The 20,558-nt window shown below is 36.5% G+C and overlaps 1 protein-coding gene across 1 annotated transcript; it reads left to right on the top strand.

Annotated features, from left to right (window-relative positions):
- The first annotated feature begins 255 nt into the window (after positions 1-255).
- On the top strand, positions 256-19,268 carry LOC117792231 (octopamine receptor Oamb-like). The gene is made up of 5 exons (XM_034632285.1): positions 256-607; positions 5,590-5,881; positions 6,281-6,517; positions 8,279-8,801; positions 17,292-19,268. Exons 2-5 carry the CDS (start codon positions 5,630-5,632, stop codon positions 18,212-18,214), a joined length of 1,935 nt encoding a protein of 644 aa, XP_034488176.1. The 5' UTR covers positions 256-607; positions 5,590-5,629; the 3' UTR covers positions 18,215-19,268.
- The last annotated feature ends 1,290 nt before the right edge of the window (positions 19,269-20,558 follow it).

The following is a 20,558-nucleotide window of genomic DNA, read 5'->3' as shown; positions in this document are numbered from 1 at the left end:
TAGCACTTTTTTTATCGACAACCCGTCATTAAGTCACTTTTCCCTATATTACGTATACGTCTTGTGCAACATTTGAGTAATGCTCACAGCTTTCTATTATTCTTATTTCTTATATTTGCAGTATATTTGTAAAGTTCTATCACATTTCAAAAAGCCGACTTTATACTGACACGTTCCAATCCGTGCCAAAAATAAGATTCCCCAAGCTATCAGACAGATGGTGTAAACAATCGTGTAAACATTTTGTCTGATGAATAAGCTGCTGTGAGTGCTAAGGATATCAGTGCAAGTGCAGCTCATATTGTTGTACACTGAATAATATAAACAAGCAACAGTCAACAGCAACAACAAAAACAAACTGTTACAGTCACAGTTCCAACGTCAAAGACACCTAAGTTGAGAGGCAAACAGTTTCTTGTGTTCTGAATGGAGACGACGTGCGGGCGACGGGGGCCACGTGACGAAGACGGCGCTTTTGGGGCATTAAAACTGGCGAGTGTTTGCCAATATCAAGCACAAAAACAACAACAACAATATGGCCATAAGGCAACAGCAACGAACTAAATGTAATTCATGGTTACAACTACCCAACAAACTGCTGCTACTGGTAAGTACAACTTCTTTCTGTTAGCAAAAAACAGAATAAAAAGAGTCTAAAAAACAATAACATTATCTTATTAATACGAATAGCTCATCGATTCGTATGACTTCATAACTTTGTTAAAACTGGACCAATTCATTCCACATTCAAATTTAATTAATTTCGTTTACAACAAATTTTTACCTGTAGATCTTGGTGTTGATATTAATGCAAAGATTTCCCCCTTTTGGAATTTTAAAAATTGAAAATTTTAAATCGCAATTTTTCACGTTTAATCAATTATATCATAATAAGTATAAAACAACGCTTTACATTTAGTTCTGAGACATTTAAAATTGTATTTAAAAAATCATACTCGTTCATCATAGTTAAGTCAGTTGTTCTAAACGTGTGTGTAATTAGTCAAGCCTGGCGTGATGAAAATATTGTTGCCAACATTTCCTGTTAATATTTCCGTTGCCGTTTCCGGTCTTGATGAAGACACGCACATCCGGAACACTATATGAGTTCAACTCGACACAGGACTCCTCTTAATTCTCCAGTGGGACACACATGTCAACAGCAATTGAAAGACAGAGGCAACTTGCCACCTTATGTGGCAGCTGCTTTCATTGTTGCTGCATATACTCGTACTCGTACTTTTGGCGAGTTGCACATTACGGCAATGTATTTGTGGCATTCGTCTGCATGTTGCAATCAATTTTGACATGTTGATACGTGCTCAACACATTGAATACATTGTAACTGTCAAGGTTACGTGTTGGCGCAGCTGCCGAGGCAACACATTTTTTGGCATGCCTATTGCAGTAAGAGCTTCGTAAAAGTGTTTGTGTGGGGATAACATCTTAGAAATGAATCTACATGCCACTTGTGACTAATGGCAGCGGAGTCACAGACTGCGCTTCTTTTATGTGGCACGCGTTTGTGAGAGCTGCTCGTATACATTATGTATATGCCACGGAATCACGCCACACGTCGCATGTCGGCTCGTAAAAAGCGCATTAATGGACGCAACTATTTGAGGGTGTACTTCAAGAAGTAGTTGCTAATAGTTAAACAACTTATTCGTATCTTTAAGCTACTCTTAATTAGTTAAAGCAAGTTTCCGAACTCGCAATCAAGTTGTTTATTTTGTGCGTGTTCATTGAAAGTAGTTTGTGTTTTTAGGGATTTACAAAGATCGCTTAATTAATTATTATGATTGTTATAAGCCTGACTATCTGGACAAATCTCAGCTTGAGTACACTAAGTCATTTAAAGGATTAAATTTGCATTTTAGTGAAGAGCTCTTAGTCTATCACAAAGCAGCATTTTGTCTCTCGTCCTGTGGCACTGCGGAAGTCCTCTAAGTTCTAAAGATATACTTGAACTCAACAAATTTTTGTATATTTTAAGTAGTTTGCTTGCATTTTAATTCATTTAATTTTGTGTTTGTTATGTGGTTTTTGGGTTACGTTTATTTCCACGCAATTATCAGAGATAAGTAAAGAGTTTTGCGGGCTGCTAACAGCCAAAAACAGTTGCCACAAAATGCAGTGCCAAAAAATTGTTATCTGTGTGTGCGTTATGCAGCATTGCCATCGTGGTTGTTATGTAATTCTCAACTTTCGGCGCAAATTGTTGCAAATTTTGCACTTAATTTAGCTCATTTGTTGATGTGCGCTGCATGTTGCGCTAATTGGAACGGAGCTCATTTTGTGGTTTAGATATTAAATGGCGTTGGTGGGAGAAAAGAGGACAACAGCTTAATAGATGTGAAAAAAGAGCATTAGAAATATTTCAAAATGAAAAAGATAGAATTAATATAATTAAAAATAGTTCTCCTTTCATTTAATTAAACCTGACTTTTATTTGTGAAATTCTTTATAGTTTTTCTGTTTATGCAAACAATCTCTTGTATCCATTTTTAGATTTATTCACCTGAAAGCAAAAGTTATATTCCTGAGACTGTAATAAATTCTAATGCTAATTAAACTTTTGTAGACTAAATGTACTTCTGCTCTACTTTAAATGTTGAATGAGACTTTCCATTTTAATGCAGATTTCTGCATAATTTGTTTGAGCTTATCTGCAATGTGAAAATCCTGAGCTAATACCTGGTAGCCAATGTTTGACTGGCAACTGTAGTGCCATCTAATGGAAATGTAATCAAACTGCTTTTGGCTCTTTATTAAGTGCCATGTCCATTAGTTTTGTCAATAAAAATGGCTCTACACTAACATTAAATCTATCTGCACTAAGAATTTTCTTTGCCAATGTCTTGTTTGGCAAATGAATTTATTTTTAATAAACTTATGGAATTGAAAGGGGGATAGGATACATAAATCATAAATCATTTTATTCTTAGCTTTTGCTGAAAGCTTTTTAGCTCATCACAAAATACATGATATCCGAAATGAATTGAATGTTGTTCGATTTCATTTCTATTGAATTCAATTGGTTTTATTATTTGCCTTTTAATGCTTTCCATATAGATAACTAACATAAGTCACATGAGCTTGAACAGGCTGTTGAATACATTTTAATAAACCTCCTGTGCCTCTCAGAAAATCTCTCAATTAAATAGCTGTTTCGAAATGCAGACATCTTTTTTATGCTGCTTTAATTAAATTTATCACAAGCCTTGCCCTACCTACGCATTTAATGTGCTGCTTGTTAAGCCATCGTCAACTGTGCGTATGCGTAACGTAAAAGGACCAAATTGCGTATGCGCCGTGTATGGGAGCCAAATAAAAAAAGCTTTTCTGATTTAAGCATGCGTCTCCTTTTAAATGTCAATTATTTATTGTATGCACAGCAATTTAATGTTGGCAAATTTCAACTTGTAACTTAATTTGGCCATTTTTCATTATTAGCTGCCATAAAGCAACTTTTTCCACGTAAATTTCACATGCGAATGAAATGTCAGATATTTTTCTAGGATGAAAAAGCTCTCATATATCATATACACTTTTCTGTACTTTTAATTTGCTATGCAAAGACAAAAATCTCTTTGCTGTTGCCTGATAGCGAATGCCTCGCTCTCAACTCTGCCCTCGTCCTCAAAATATTTGCATGCCCAGTCACAAAGGCAGTATCTCTTAGTGTTCATATTTTTTGTCATCTGAGTAATTTATGCTGGCTTCCACACACACACATACACCCACACTCACACTCAATGTGGCTGATTGTCTTTATTGTGAGACTGCGGCATATCCGACCCTCAGCTTATTTGTATTCGCTACACAAGGGAGAGAAAGAGTTTCTGTCAGCAGACGAGTGTTCATTCTTTAATAAACCCAGAGAAAAATGATTTGCAATTATGAAATGTATACCTTAAATTCAATATGATTGAGCAACAGATATGAACTTAGTAAAACTAAATGTGTGCTCTTTAAATTTGAATTATATTTAAATATAGTTAATATAAAATTCAGCTACTTAAAAATTAGATAACAAACATTTTAATTTTAATATAGTCTAATATAGTTGATACATAAATATTTAATATTTTATTTAAAAGCTTTAATCCTTTTATTAATTGAAAATTCCTAGTTTTTTTTTGTGTGTATGTGCTTTGACACTTTATGGCGCATTGCAGAGCTTTCTCATTTACTTGTTTGTTGTAATTGCAAATTAGTTATTGGTTGTTGAGCTCAAAATGTCTATGGTCGAACTGCACACATGCCAATTATCAAAATTAACTGAAAGTAGCTTGTTGAAAACACTTGGTGCAAAGTTTCTATACAAGAAAACAATGGATAAGACTTGTTTTGTTCTTCTTTACGTAATTGTTAAGGTAGCCAACGTCAAATTTCTCCTTGACTGTGAACTCGAACTGAATCGATTGCTGTGGGAAGTGTATTTTTGACATTCAATATTGAACAGAAATAGAAAAGTAATTACAGCAACAACCGCATTAAACTTACCAACTCAGGTGACCTTTACAAGGTCTGCTGTGAAACTTGTGGTTTGTTTTGAATTTTGTCAAGCGAACAATGCATTTTACCAACTTGAAGCTACAATACAATATCAGGTGCACTCTCTCACATCCAACATCATCATATTTGTTTACTTGACTTCTGATGCGAAATTAAAGCAAACGTGCTCAAGCTCTGAAAAGTAAGAAAAGCTGAAGAGTCAAGCAAGATATGAGTTCGACTACGCATACTTAAAGCAAATATATATTTTAATCGATTTATTGCGTGTCTTGAATTTTTCATGCCCAGCAATTACCCAAGCCAAAATGAAACAAGTGTGTTCATTGTTGTTGTTGTTAGCAATGTGCGTGCCTAGTAGCTGGCATAACCATTAGAGTCAAAAATAATTTTAAATACTGCTTGCTGCAAATATTGATTAGCGTTGAAATTGTGAATGGGGCAATGAGATTGTTTTATGGCCGATTTAAACATTACTCTGACCAATTTATAGCATGTTTTGATGAGCGGATAGCACTCGATATGGCAGAAGCATTTGAATTCATTCATACATTCTAAGCGACGAGTGCCACCGTATACTTAACAAATATGGCAAAATGACTGCAATTAATTACCGCAATTAAATTGCAATGTGCACGACAGCTGAATGCCAAGTGGAAATACCTTCTTCAACCTACTCTCCATTGCTGAAATGTCATCGCTTCCGTTTCCGCAAGCGCTTAACTTGCAATTATTTGTCAACCAGAGTTAAACAGCATTTTGGCCTGGCTTACGTGTATCCTGCTGTGAAACAAGTTAAGCAGATTGGCTAGTCATCAAGTCGGGCAGAGTTCACAGATAGCCTTTTCGCCCGCTGGCCATTCATTAACGTTTCTTCATGATGTTATGCCACAACCAAAAACTTTCCTTTTCTCTAGTCACTTTTGTATTTTCGATCTGCGTATACTTACTTCCGTATATTCATAAATTAATTAGGCATGCCAACCACGCAATATTCGTAGCTTTGTGGTCCAGGCAACACGGCTAATAATGCATTAATTTTACTGATTCGTATTTTTTTGACTTTTCCAGGTGGTGAACACAAAGATACACCCATCACAAAAGTACCGCCATGAATGAGACAGAGTGTGAGGATCTCATTAAATCTGTGAAATGGACGGAACCGGCGAATCTGATCTCTTTGGCCATACTCGAGTTCATCAACGTACTGGTCATTGGTGGCAATTGCCTTGTCATTGCCGCCGTCTTCTGTTCAAACAAATTACGTAGCGTTACCAATTTTTTTATTGTTAACTTAGCCGTAGCCGATTTACTAGTAGGTCTCGCGGTGCTACCATTTTCGGCCACCTGGGAGGTGTTCAAGGTAATAAAGCTACTTTTATGTATATGTATAAGTATATATGTTGAGAAAACACATTATACAAATTTATCTACAGTTGGACTTATTTATTAAAAAATCGACAGCCCCTCCAAATATTTTAATGTTTTACGACATCTTATTAATGCAATTAAATTAATTTGATGTTTCAAAAGCCAAAATATCGTAATTTTCTTAATTAAAAGTTATAAAGCTGTGCTTTATGTTTTAAATTTAGAAGTCTGTAAAAAATAAATTTAAAATATAAAAATATTACAAAAAAAGTTTATATTATGTTTTCGGCCATTTGAGGTCACATATGTATCGGAAAAAGTTGGTTTAGCTCTTATCTATTGTATTTAAATTTATTTTTTATTAACTCTTTTTATTTTTTTTTTTGGCTAGGTTTGGATATTTGGCGATGTCTGGTGCCGCATTTGGCTGGCCGTGGATGTCTGGATGTGCACGGCATCGATATTGAATCTATGTGCCATATCTTTGGATCGATACGTTGCAGTCACGCGACCCGTCACCTATCCCAGCATTATGTCAACGAAGAAGGCCAAGTCCTTAATCGCCGGCATTTGGGTACTCTCATTTGTTATTTGCTTTCCGCCTTTAGTGGGCTGGAAGGATCAAAAGGTAAGTTACCCACAAAGTGGGTGAAACTACAACAAGAATCTACAATAAATTAAACTGCTAACTATTTTTGCCTGAGTAAAAATTTAAAATGCGAAAACTGCTTTTGGCATGCAACCGACAGCGACAACGACAACGAAAACGACGACAACAAAAGAAACCTCAGGTCGACCTCAGTTTGGACAAACCTTTTGGACAACAAAGCTCTCAATAAGACTGTCATTGACACCATTACAAGTTAAAGTTCTGGCCAAAAACCACAAGCAAACCATGTCTGAAAAATGCGAAAAATGTTGAAAGCCTGACAGCATTTTCAGTGACATTTTGTTGGCCCAAATCGTCTGTCGTTTGTCTCACATGCATAAAACTACATACATAATGACAATGATAATAATGTGCCACACATGCGACAGGAAAACTAGACTAGAGAACCCAGACATCATGGCATCATTCATGTCTTTTTGGGTAATCAGATCAGCCTCAACCCCTCAACTGATATGGCTACTAACTGGGCCAACAAATTACGACTTCCTTCCACACTTTATGTGGGTGTCTTTTGTTTTTGTAATCCAATGAGCCTAAGGCCAGGCAATAACAAATTCTGTGACCATATTGTAACAACTTTGTGGGCTAATGGAGACATTCAGTTGGCCAACTACACATACACACACACACACATAAATCTCATATGGCTGGAGGGGCAACATTTGTACACACATACAGTTGGCTTCATCTTAACGGCAGTTGAGCATCGAAATCAGTCAGTTAACTGCTTTAGGCGTATTCACATAACTTTCATCGATCAATGAGGAGGAAACCTCTCTTGAATGCATTTCACTTGCAATTGCAATACATTTCAAACTCGATTTATGTGCAAAATGCTGTTGGTATCGATTATTAAACGATGCTGCCAAGTGTCTTCTTCTTTCATTCAATTTCAGCTCAGGTGTGTGTGTTTTGTCCTGCCTGGTTTCCATTTGATACAACATGTTGTTATACATTTATGTTTTTCACTCTCAAATGCCGCCCTTGGCATTCTGTGCACAGCTTTAAACTGTTTTCTGAGGTGGCTTTTATTAATACGTTCTTCACTTTATTATTGCCCATATCCATAAAGTGTATATACGAGGATAACCAAAGGTGTTTCAATGTATGATTTCAGCGGAATTGTGTAAACTTTTTACCTTTTTCTTCTTTTATTGGAATTATTCATCCGAACGCTACAAGTACAATGATACTTATTTTTATTGCGCTAGTCACAAGTTGTAGGTGATCTTTAGAAAAAAATATATATGGTTTCTTTTTCTCAATTGCATTTTAATATGGCTTATAAAAATATTATAAAAAAACTTGTTTTCAAGCCAAAAAGAATTGAATTTAACACATTGATTTCAGTTAACAACTTTCTTATCACAAGTCGAGTAAGGAGTTTTCATTACTATAAATATAATACTTAATGTAAATTAAGCTTAACTTTAATCCTCTTGAGTTAGAGTGTTTCCTAGTCGTGTTACTTGTTATTGCTCCTAAATGTATGCTACACCTTGGCATAATATTTATGCCGAACACGTCGTTGAATATCTTTTGCAAAATAAACCGCTTTAAGTTGCATTTTTATTGGCTTATTGTGAGCAATGTGTGAGTTGGAAAAAAAGTGGTACGTGTGCGAGTCTAGAATTTCAATAAGGGGAAAGGCGATGACAAAGCATTTAATATAACCCTGTCAAATGTCACATATATCTCACATTTCCATATTATTTTTAGGCCATGGTACAACCGACCTACACACGGGGAAATTATACGCTTTACTATGCCACCACAATGTCAAGCACACAGGATGAGCAACTAGATATAGATAGCAATAGCATTAAGCATAAAGGGGCTGGAGCCTCTTTGATAAGTGGAAATAGAATTGCAAATGGAAATGGAAATAAAAATGGAAATGCCTACAATCCATATGATCCCAATTTTGCGCCAATCGATGGCTCAGCTGAGATTCATATCGCAGCCATGACGACGTCTTCAACCACAACAACAACAACAACAATTCCACCTGTTACTGAAATGGATTACGATCTGTTAAATGCGCCAGTTCAAAATGTTGTACAACCGGCGACAAGTTGCCCCTGGAAATGTGAGCTGACCAATGATCGAGGTTATGTACTCTACTCGGCTTTAGGTTCCTTCTACATACCGATGTTCGTGATGCTCTTTTTCTATTGGCGAATCTATCGAGCCGCCGTGCGCACCACTCGGGCCATCAACCAGGGCTTCAAGACGACCAAGGGTAAGTGGAGAAATATATCCAAATCTGTAAAAAATACACTTTCAACACATCTGGACACATTTTTAATACATATATCATTCCGCAGCTTGTGCGTAGCTAAAAGTTTTGTCCCTTCAATATTTTATACTAATTCTTATTAAATTCAATTCAATTCGATTTGATTTAATAATTTCTAGCGTAAGTTATGTAATCCACGTAGCATAATGTAGTTGGTTTGCTCAAAATATCAAGTACAATTTTATCCAAATTTTATTATCGACTGCTCAACAATTTTCAAACTCTAATCGTGTAGAATTTGTGTGACGTCCTTAAATCCAGTTTTGGTTTAACATACACCACAAAAACAATAAAACAATCAAATAAGAGTACAAACATAAACGTTATTTATATAAACATGTACATTGTGTCATTGTCTCTTTAACTCCTGGATAATTCTGCAATATAATAAAAATTATTATTAATACTTAGATTGGCAATCAAGGAAATCATCTATTTGTATTTGTGCATATGTGTCCCGTGTCTAACTCAATTTCAGTCAGCAACAATTGCAATTGTCAATAATCAAAACAACATTTATAAATAATCACACACCTTTTTTTGTCGGCATTTTGTTTTTGTGTTCTGCACTCAATAAAACATTAATAAACATATAACTGATAAATAACAACTGAAAACAAATTACATAGCTATAAATATAACAAACATAAGTAGAGCCCTTAATAGTCCCCTAAGTGAACAATAGCAACTGTTAATACATTCAATTTACCTTTTAATTATTTATTAAGAATAAAATCAATAAAAATAAATTCCAAACAAAACGCGCTGAGCGATGACTTTGTATTGTTAAATATACAAACCTGAATCCTTGTAACTTAAATCCAATTATAAATGTAATATTTAATCTATACACATATTTGTAGCTTCTAGATTAGTACATATTTATCTACCCATGAAAGTAAACATTAACAATTAACAATACATGTAAAGAATTTTTAATGACCTTTAATCGAATATTGTGAATAGTATAAGAAAACATTCGTCCTGTTTAAAACCATAATATCCTTATGTTTACACCAATTTCCTTAAGTACAAGCTGACTTAAAGACGAGAGCTAAAATACTGTTCGCATTAATACACGCTTATAATTTTGAATTGAATTTAATTCTCTCTTTTTTTTCTTCAAATCGCTTACTGAACTATTACTTTTTTTTTTAATACCCTTGTAGAGAATATTACATTACTTAAGAAGGATATGTTTTCCATTCCCAAATATGATAAAATTATATGTATATCTATAATGCCGATGTAGCCAAGTCCATTTAGTTATCATATTTTTTCTATTAATATTATAGATGGATTGCGTTTCAGATATTTATTATAGGAGGAATTTCTTTAAAAGCAATCAAATCACAGTGAAGGGTATTTTATATTTGGTAAGCTCGAAGCAAAGAATTATCATATATGGTATATATGTAGATGTACAATCCTTATAATGAGCATTGTCTTTCATGCAATACTGGCTAAATTTCATGCGCACAACGGAGGACATCAAACAAATCGGCTTAGGCAAAAAGGCAGCGTCAATGAAATGAACAAACCTTAGCCATTAGGGCAGAAAAATAAAAATCCACATTGTGTTTCTTACACTCACATGTTATCTCCATTTAACTAGATTTCTATCCTCTTCCTTTGTTGTTCTGTGAAACTCTCCATATTTAAGGCCTGTGTCTGGTGCGCCTTTAAAAGACAAATTAAATTGTTATTAAAAATACATAGTTAGAATTTATATTTATGTATGTGCTTCTCACATGTGGCTCATTAGTTGCGTAATATTTTGTCAATACTGCACTGTGCACTTTCTTCCGGCTGATCAGCTCATTGAGCACAGTTCTAGTTGAGTTTTTAATCTCATCGACTTGGGGACTAACGGCCAAGTGTTGCCAATCCAAGCGCACGCATTGGCTTTAATCAAACCAAAAGCAACAAGGCCAACTTACTGACTGACTGACTGGCTGACTAGCTGACTAAATGACGGGTTACATAATAAAAATCAATAGCCACGTTTCGTGCACAACGCTGTTCAAAGTCAATGCTCCTGCTAATTGCGTGGTATGGCCCAAAGTCTAAGCCAATTCCCAAAATAAAAGGCCAGGCAAAAGTGCCTGCAATTTGCCACACGGGCCTTAACGACACTTTAATAGACAGTAGCATATAATTTTCATTTCCGCACAAACAATAGAAATCGGTTTCATTTGACTTCATTTAGTCAAAGGCAACAAAATGAGATTGGCTAAGGATTCATTTTATTGTAACTGTTCTTCTTGTTTATAATCATTATGCCAAGCTGCGGCTTATTCGAACAAAATTTAATGGCGGAAGCAAACGTAAATTTCTCTTTAAATCGGCCAATTCAATGTTGTTATTTGGTTTTCTTTTAAAAGATTATGATGATGCATTTTATGGAACTTTAATGGAGCATAAGCAATTTTGGTGACGCATTATGATGTTTACTTTCTTCTGAAAATGGTTTATTTCTGATGTTTGCCTTCTATTCTGCAATTTAATGCTGTTACTGAATTTCTTGTTAAAGAAAATAATGCCGAGTTCTGTGAAAATTAAATGTTTCATGAGAAATTTAAGTGACGTCTACTTGTATCTAAAACTTGGACTAATTGTGCACGACATAAATTTAGATACTACATATGGCGAATTTTGATGACGACATGAAATTGTTTGTTTGCATTGTTTTAGGTGTTGTTGTTGTTTTTTTTATGTTTTGTTGATTTGTTTTGCAGTTGGCGTGTCCTTAGTTGGCGTTATAGTATTTTGTAGACAAAGCCCAGATTTTACGAAACAGCCGCCCTCAGAACATCATGTGGCAGCCTTGAAATATGCTACAACTATATACACACGGACTAAGACACACCCACACACATACACACATGTGCGGGCCACTTGCCGTGCGTGTCTTCTATTCTTTCACTTGCCACGCTCGTCGTAGTTTTATGCACAAACACTTGTACATACACGTTCATACAAAAAGCGTAAAAGACTAAAAACATTTCGTGACACAATGCGGGGGCGTAGTTCTCTTGTTGTTCGGCTTGTTTTTCCTATATGAGCCACACGCTCCTTAGTGGCTTTTGAAGGTAATCAAGTTTCAAGTTCAAAAACTAGCTGAGGTTCACGGCGCGGCGTTCACTATTAAAATCTCAGCACTTGAGCACCCGTTATTGTTGCGCCAGGGCTTTCAAAATTTCTATTTCAAAAGATATGACCCTGGCAGTGTGTCAACAACAGCAACTTTCACGCCTGCCTGTCTCAGTTTTCAGCCTTGACTTTCACTCTCACTTTCGCGCTCCTTAACTATACTTACTTAAAGTCCCTTTAACATCAAGTGCCATTCAAAGGTCAAATGCAGTCGGGATATCAAGTAATATTCTTGATACACGGAAACCACATAAATAAGTATTAAATTGACTAATTGAAACATTTAATTAAGTGAATATAAACACACTAATTAAATGCCGTATATCGAAACAAGCAATTTGCAAATAATTAAATATATAATGATGCAATATTCATTAAAATGCAACAAATGCTAATAGCTCGATAAAAACATTTCAATGAATTTATCAATGAAATTATATATTATTTAAGTCCGTATGTTCACTTTATTGCTTTTATTATTTACCTTCCTCTTATGGGTGGGCGCTTAATCCTCAATTTGCATATGCGAATGCAGAGGCGTAACCTTTCAATTTGTCAACAGTTTAGATGGAAAGCAGTTTTCTCGTTTATTTGTTTGGTTGGGAAACCCACGTTATTACTTATTTTTATTTTTATTTAACTCAGCAGCCTTCACAATTCCTGAGGCTCTCTCCGAGCTATTCGTACAAAGGAAAGCGACTATAGAAATAGTTTTTTTTTTTTTATTCACATTAATAGTAAAATTGGTTTTTGTTGTTTCTTTCAAGCTCTTTGGATTATTGTAGACAGAATTTACTTTGTCTTTCTCTTTTTTACACTGATGTATTTATAAATCAAAAGCATATCTTTTGTATTTGCATTTTTACATACATACTTTTTTAGGTTCGCTATCTGTTTGTTTTTATGCAAATGGATGTTCGCATATTTATTATATTCGCTTTGCCAAAACTTTAGAGGACAAATAGCCATATTGAACATTTGGTTTCGGCCAATAACAAATTATTTCTGTCAAATAAAATATTGTATTTCGAGAATTTTTTTTGTTAGTAAAATCAGTTGGAAATTAATTAAATTCCTATATGCAAATTGCAGTTGCTTACATTATACAGCTAAAATATTTGATAGTATGAGGTAAATGAAATGTGATGGATTTGAGATACCCGAGGACATTCATTAGCTAACTTTAACATTTATAGGTAATATTAATTAAATTCCGCTTTGAAAATTAGTTACACCTGCTTACAATAAAGAACAGCATAATTGTAATTAATAATTAATTATAATTTATAATATTGACTGAAGTTATTCAAAATAAATCTGTTCAGTTAAAATAATGTTCAATTAGCATTAAAAACCCCAATAAGTTAATCCAACTCATATACATATATATATTAGACACCTTATGCCTTCTTATAATATTGTACAAACAAATAAATTATATATATAAGTCAAGATAAAAATAAAATAACCAATCCATAAATATGTATTAGGAAATATAGACACCCATCAATATTAATAAACTTTCTTGGAATTCGCCAATTTTACCAATAATATAAAAATATTATTTTAATATATGAAATCTATTTAAGCATTATTGGAATGCTGATGCTTGGTCCTACCCAAATTTTTGATAAATCTAAATATAATACTTGCCAGGGCATGTTCTCTATTCTGATTTATTTCTATTATATTCAAAGATATTTTTTGGTTAATAAGTTTCAAAAAGTATGCTATATAAATTTTCTTGCCATTAAACTAATAAAAGGAATTGAGAACATGTCTAATGGTATATTTATTTGTTATAATAATTATAATAATTCAATTATATTATATTATATTAGTAGTGTACAGATTTAATAAATTTTTATAAATATGCAATCTTTTTCCAACAAATATCTCAATGTCAAACGTTCGTAGTTAGATTCCTGTCTTACGTTAACGTGTTTCACAATTTTCTACAAACAAATACTAGCCAAAAACCAATTCATCTGTCTCTAACTAAGAAAGTACATTCACCCACATCATAAGCTCATGTTTAATACAAACTGAATGTTCATCAATTTTCACGATGACACCCAAAACACCATACCATGTGAAATTTGTATTGAGTTTCATTTCGACTTGCCGACAACATCCAAAAAAAACATCCAATAAATTTTTGCAGGCAGTCCACGCGATTCGGGGGGCAATAATCGGGATGATGACTCCCAGTTAATTCTGCGCATCCATCGTGGTCGTCCTTGTGGCACTCCACAACGCACTCCACTCTCCGTGCACTCCATGTCCTCGACTCTGAGTGTGAACAGCAATGGAGCAGCTGGAGCAGGAGCTGGAGCTGCAAGTGGCAATGCAAACGAGGATCTTCACACTGCCTCTCAGTTGAATACGCCCAAGAGAGCAACGTCGATGCGGGTCAATCGTCAGCGGCATGAGAAGGTGGGCATTAAGGTTTCGTTTCCCTCTTCGGAGAATATGCTGGAATCACCTCGACTGGGAGGCTCACAGGCGCCTCCGCCCTCGCCTCATTATGCAGTCATCAGCAGCACAAAAAGCGGAGCAAGTGCATTGTCAAACGGACGACGTGCCTCATTCAAGAGCAGTCTCTTCGACATTGGTGAAACCACGTTCAACCTGGACACAGCCAATAGGGGAGGAAGTGATCTGGAGCGGGGCAATTCGGCAGCCTCGATGGCAGCCAAGAAACGTGCGGGGAAACGCAGTGCAAAGTTTCAAGTGAAACGCTTTCGCATGGAGACAAAGGCGGCCAAGACGTTGGCCATAATCGTAGGTGGTTTCATTGTCTGCTGGTTGCCGTTCTTCACGATGTATCTGATACGCGCGTTCTGTGACCATTGCATTCAACCGACGGTCTTCTCAGTCCTCTTCTGGCTGGGCTACTGCAACTCGGCCATTAATCCGATGATCTATGCTCTCTTCTCTCATGAGTTTCGCATCGCCTTCAAGCGCATTGTGTGCCGTTGTGTTTGCACTCGCAGCGGCTTCCGAGCATCCGAGAATTTCCAGATGATTGCGGCCCGAGCTCTGATGGCGCCCGCGACATTTCACAAAACCATTTCCGGTTGCTCCGATGACGGAGATGGTGTTGATTTCAGCTGACTAATCGGCAACTATGAGACGAGTCCTTTGCAGCGAACATCCTCGTTGCCGCAGGATACGAGCATGGCAACTGCTGACATGGACACAACAGGCAGTACGAAAAGTATACGACGTGGTGGCTTCTGCAAGGGTCGTGTGCTCTAAGCCACCCCAACCACAACATCAGCAACAGCAACAAGAACAACCACGTACTTACATCTGACATAAGCCAATTTATTTCGCTTTTGTACTTTTGTAAACGCCGCCAGCTCCATTTGACATTGACATTGACAGTATTCGCATTCGAACGACATTGTAACTTAATGGCAATAATATACTTGTATTTACCTAGGCCTAAGGCAAACTAAGCTTAAGTTTGTGTAATTTTAAAAGTACTCTTACTTCACCTAGATACACTGTAAGCTAAGTACATATACATAGATTAAAATATGAAGTAAGCATATTAAGTCGATTTATTGTTCCCTTTTGTTGTCTCAAAAGCTAAAAGAATGCATCAGTTCATTTACTTATAAATATTTGTATTATATACTTGTAATTAATGATTATTCTTATGTGTATATCAGCCAATAATATAATTAAGACAAATAGCATTTTCAATAAAAAATAAATGCAAAACCAAACACCAAAATAATTAAAATGAAACAAAAAACAAACGCCGACAAAAGAAAAGGTAATTTAAAAAATATTTTTTGACAAAAGTGTTAATTAATATATAGAAAAAGGTGAAAGCAAAGGGGTGAAATAAACAGAGAGAAAGGTTATTAAATGTCCTGATTCATGTTCAACAAAGCAATTGACATGTTGCAAAATTAATTTAAGTAATTTTATTATTTTTCCACAAGGTGGATTAAATAGCGTCTGATTAAAATGCAGTTAATAAATTAAAAATGAGGTTATAAAAAGTTGTTTAAACAAGGATTTTAAAAATAATTGATATTAAATTTTTTTTATTAGATTACGGATAATTTTCGTAAAGTCTAATTACGTTAAATGGAAAGAATTTAAGTTCAAAATTAAAATTAATCTCTTTGATAAAATAACCGGACATTAAAAATACATAGTTTCAGTGCAAAATGCTTAATATTCAATTTTTTTAGCCAACAAAAAACTTCAGAATATCATAAAATAATTTAATTAATTATGTTGACAACAGCTTAGTTTCAAATAAGTTGTCTTGAAACTATCTTTGTAACTAATAGCTTGTGCTTAACTATCACAAATTTAAAGATTCCAAAAAAAAATTCGCTTAAAGCCTCAAATTTATTTGTTAGATCGATTAGAAACGAATTTCTTAATTGCATTGCAGTCCACACACTAAACTGCCCTTTGAGAGTTATTTTGATAGATAGAAACGCTTTAGATTCCAACATTCTCATTTCTTTTGACGTCTCATCAATAGCAATGTTGACACATCAATTACTTTGATCGCATTTGCAGTAATGCGAATAACTATTTCATGTACAGAAAAACATCAAAACGTCAAAAGCAAACCACATTGTTCACATTTATATTAAAGTTCGCTGACAGGTTAAACGAAGAGGTCTTGACTCTAAAGGAGGTCAGACAGCTATTAATAATTTAAGAGAGTGCCAGCTACAACAACAATCCGAATCAGAATCAGAGTCAAAATGACATGGCATTATTGTGGTGATTATTCATTACATTCATGCGGCTTGTAATGAAAATTTATACAGCTGTTAAACGTGCGTATGAGTAATAAATGCAAAACAGGCAGCAACAAAGTCCAAAGAGACAGACAAAAAGACAAGTATGTGTGTGTGGGTGTGTGAAATTATGCAAATGTATGTGTATTAATGAAATAAAGTTCGCTTTGAAGGCAGCTTAAATGCGACTAAGACGAACAGAAGGACGACATTGTTGCCAAGACAGGCAGAAGAATGAGAATGAGTAGGATTAGGGGGAGGAGGAGTAAGAGCAGGGAGTCGCATTGAGTGCTTGTCGCGTTTATGCCAAGACATTTGCATAATTACTCGTTTAATTTGCTAAAGTGCAGCCTGCTTGCCTTGCCAACAAATCGCGTGCTTTCTGTGCAACGGGGCGTATGAGCGATATTCAATAAGACAGTAAACTTGATGTAAATATGTGTGCGTTGCCAACTAATGTTGATTTCCTTTATTTCCTCCCCTTTCCCCTATTTAACAGGCTCCAAGGGCATAGGCTCCCGCTTCGAGGAGCAACGTTTGACGCTACGCATTCATCGTGGACGCGGCTCGAATCAACAGGACTCGCTGCACAGCAATGGCAGCACACAGAGCACAACAACAACACTGGGCACACCGTCACCGGAGAGATTGAGCAAATATGCGACACGACGACTGCATCATCAGCACGACAAGATCAAGATCTCAGTGTCCTATCCATCCAGCGAGAACATCAACGAGCTGGCGCAGTCCGAGGCAGCCCACGAACGGCGTCCCTCGGGCAATGCCCTCTTCTCCGTGCACTACAACGGTGCCCATGGACGCGAGTCCACGGAATCGCAGCTCTACAGGCAGCAGCATCATGGCGGCAGCACCTGTTATCTACAGGTGAGCAAAGCGCTGCCGGAGCTGTCGCGACGCCAGAGCAACACGAGCGAGCTGGGGGCAGGACATGCCCGGTCCGCCAATAAGAAGATGGGCAGGAGGAATATCAAGGCGCAGGTGAAGCGCTTTCGCATGGAAACGAAGGCGGCCAAGACATTGGCCATTATCGTGGGCATGTTCATCTTCTGCTGGTGTCCGTTCTTCACAATGTATATTATACGGCCGTTCTGTCAGGACTGCGTTGATCCGCTGCTCTTCTCGATCCTCTTCTGGCTGGGCTACTGCAACTCGGCGGTGAATCCCATGATCTATGCGCTCTTCTCGAAGGACTTTCGCTTCGCCTTCAAGCGCATCATCTGTCGCTGCTTCTGCTCCCGCCAAAGTGTCTCGCTGAAGAGTTCTCGACGCGGCTCCGACATGTCCGCCATACGCATTCAGGGACGTACTCCGAGTATTACGCCCAGTGCAGCGGCTCACAGTTTTGGCGATGAGAGCGAACTGCATCACTCACACTCGGAGCTGGGCAACGACTCCAGATGACGTTCGTTTGGGCCCAGTTCGAGCTCGCACAGCAGCTTGGGTGGGTTACGCAAGACGAGCCTCAAGGTGCCCGTCTACGAGATATGCCATCCCCTGGTCATGGAAACACCCTCGTACTCCTACGTTGAGGCTGCCGGCGATGCTCCAACCTCGGCCAGCAATGGCGCCGCCAAACGCACCCAATTGTAGCCGCGGGAGCTGCTGGCGCTGCGGAGTCTGGGAGTGACCACTGAGGTGAATTCCAATCCCTTGCGGATGCAGCGACCACGACGCACAGTGCGCATCGAGTACAGCGATGCAAGGGTGTAAAGTGACACTGGAGGACCGGAGGACTGGAGTACTAGAGGACTGGAGGACGAATGCAAAGATCTAATTATGCTAAATCTAAGAATATATTAACAATGTACAGTTATTGGTTTAACCAATGCATCTTTGAGCTTTTTCCTTTAACCTAATAAGCGCAATATATAATATTTATTTTAAGTATTCCGAGAGCAGCATAAAATATAATCCTAAGTCAGTAAATAGTTAGCTAAAATAAAAACAAAAAACAATTCAGTATCGATCTTATACTTAACAAATCTGTGTCTATTTGTTTATTCAATAAATTCATATATGTGAGCACTTGAAAAGGCCAAAAATGCGATAAATACTGTATATAGATATATTAGCTAATATTATCGCTCTACCAATTGAGAGTTGTACCTTTTAAAAAAATCCAATTATTCATATACGAAAACAATATTACAAAATTACCGAAACCGAAACCAAAATGTTGCGCAACGCATAATTAAATATTAATAAATATATTATTAATTATTGAATTGTTATTGTTGTGTGTGTGCTGTTCAATCTTCAACATTCTTCTGAGATATTAATGTGACATACTTAAATACCTAACTAAATGTGTATATACCATAAGATTAGAATTGCATACAATTCTCACATAAGACATAAGTACAATTCCAGTTAAAAACGTTCTGTGTGCTATAAATAAATTCCAATTTAATTTATTGAAATACAATTCCAACAGCAATTTATGTTGCAATCAGCTTATGCCTTTGACTGTCGTCATTTGTCTTGGCTTAAAGCCCACAGCGGGTTGGCTTTCAATAAGATAGAATTGAAAATGTGGGCGACATAAAAGAAATGCAGCAAAAACTGCAAAAGGTTCAAGTATCAAAGGCTAATTGAAATGCAAGTCAATTAGAGCCAAATTAACTCTTATTACAAAATCTGGAAAATCCTCGAATCCAGCGAGCAGCTTTAACAGCTTCCATTTTCTGTCGAAAATGGCAGTTAATTCCAGAAACTAGGGATGAGATCCGTAAATTGAAATGAGCAACTAATTTATGCGGCGGGTTATTTAGCCTCGAGTGGAACTAACTAACTTTTGGGTAAGGAATCCAATTTATTTGCCTTCATTTGGCTTTCACTTTCCGCTACAGTTGCGTACAAAGTGTTTTCATTTTCATTTGATGGAACTCAATTGATAAAACGCATTAACTTGGCGCTAAAGTTGCCGAGCCCCCCATTTAAGTACCTTCCATAAAAACGTGAGCGCTGCCCAAGTGACTGTCGTTGTGGTGGAAACCCCACGTCGAAAGATAACATCGATTGTTCATTTGAGTAAGTTCGACTTCTCCCCTTAAACTCGTATTATCCCACAGACGGGGAAAGGAATCCATTGTTTATTATCGATGCGGAACCAACAGGAGCATTTTGTTTCAACCTCCTTGAGTTGGAGAAGCTATAGAAACTTCGACTTACTTAATTCACACCAATCAGACACTCATTTAGATTAAGTGCGGCTTAAATGTGCCGATTTAATTAATCAAATTGAGTTAAATTTTTGATGAGCCTGCCACTTAGATAGACTAAACTTTTACTTTAGTGATAGCAAGTTTGTTCTTTAAAAAACTCTAAAAGTTCTTAATTCGCTAAATTGGCAAATATAAATAGCTTTAATACCCCTTTAAACCTCGACACGTGTCTCAGACTCAACTTTTCTTTGTAGCAGTTTTTCTTCTTTGGCTTTTCTTTCAGCAAGAAATTCACATGAGAAAGAAATCGAAAAATAAACAAAGAAAAGTGTTTTGTACTCTGAGTGCAAGTTGTTCGATCGACCAACTCTGACACTGAGTCTCTCTCTATCTATATTTCATTCTCTCTCTCTCTGTCTTTCTTTCTATTTCTGTCTCTTTCTGTGTTTGGATTTGGCTTTAGCCTCGTTCTGCTGTCACACGGAAGTTGTTTGCTTTAGCGAGGTGCCGAGAGGCGGACAAACAAATGGCTCGACAGACAGACCGACCGACAGACAGACAGACAGACAGACAGACAGACA

The sequence above is a fragment of the Drosophila innubila genome (genome assembly GCF_004354385.1).
Source record: "Drosophila innubila isolate TH190305 chromosome 3R unlocalized genomic scaffold, UK_Dinn_1.0 2_E_3R, whole genome shotgun sequence".
Taxonomy (NCBI): Eukaryota; Metazoa; Arthropoda; class Insecta; order Diptera; family Drosophilidae; genus Drosophila; species Drosophila innubila.
Note: the sequence above shows the minus strand (reverse complement) of the source record. Positions and strands in the feature narration are given on the sequence as shown.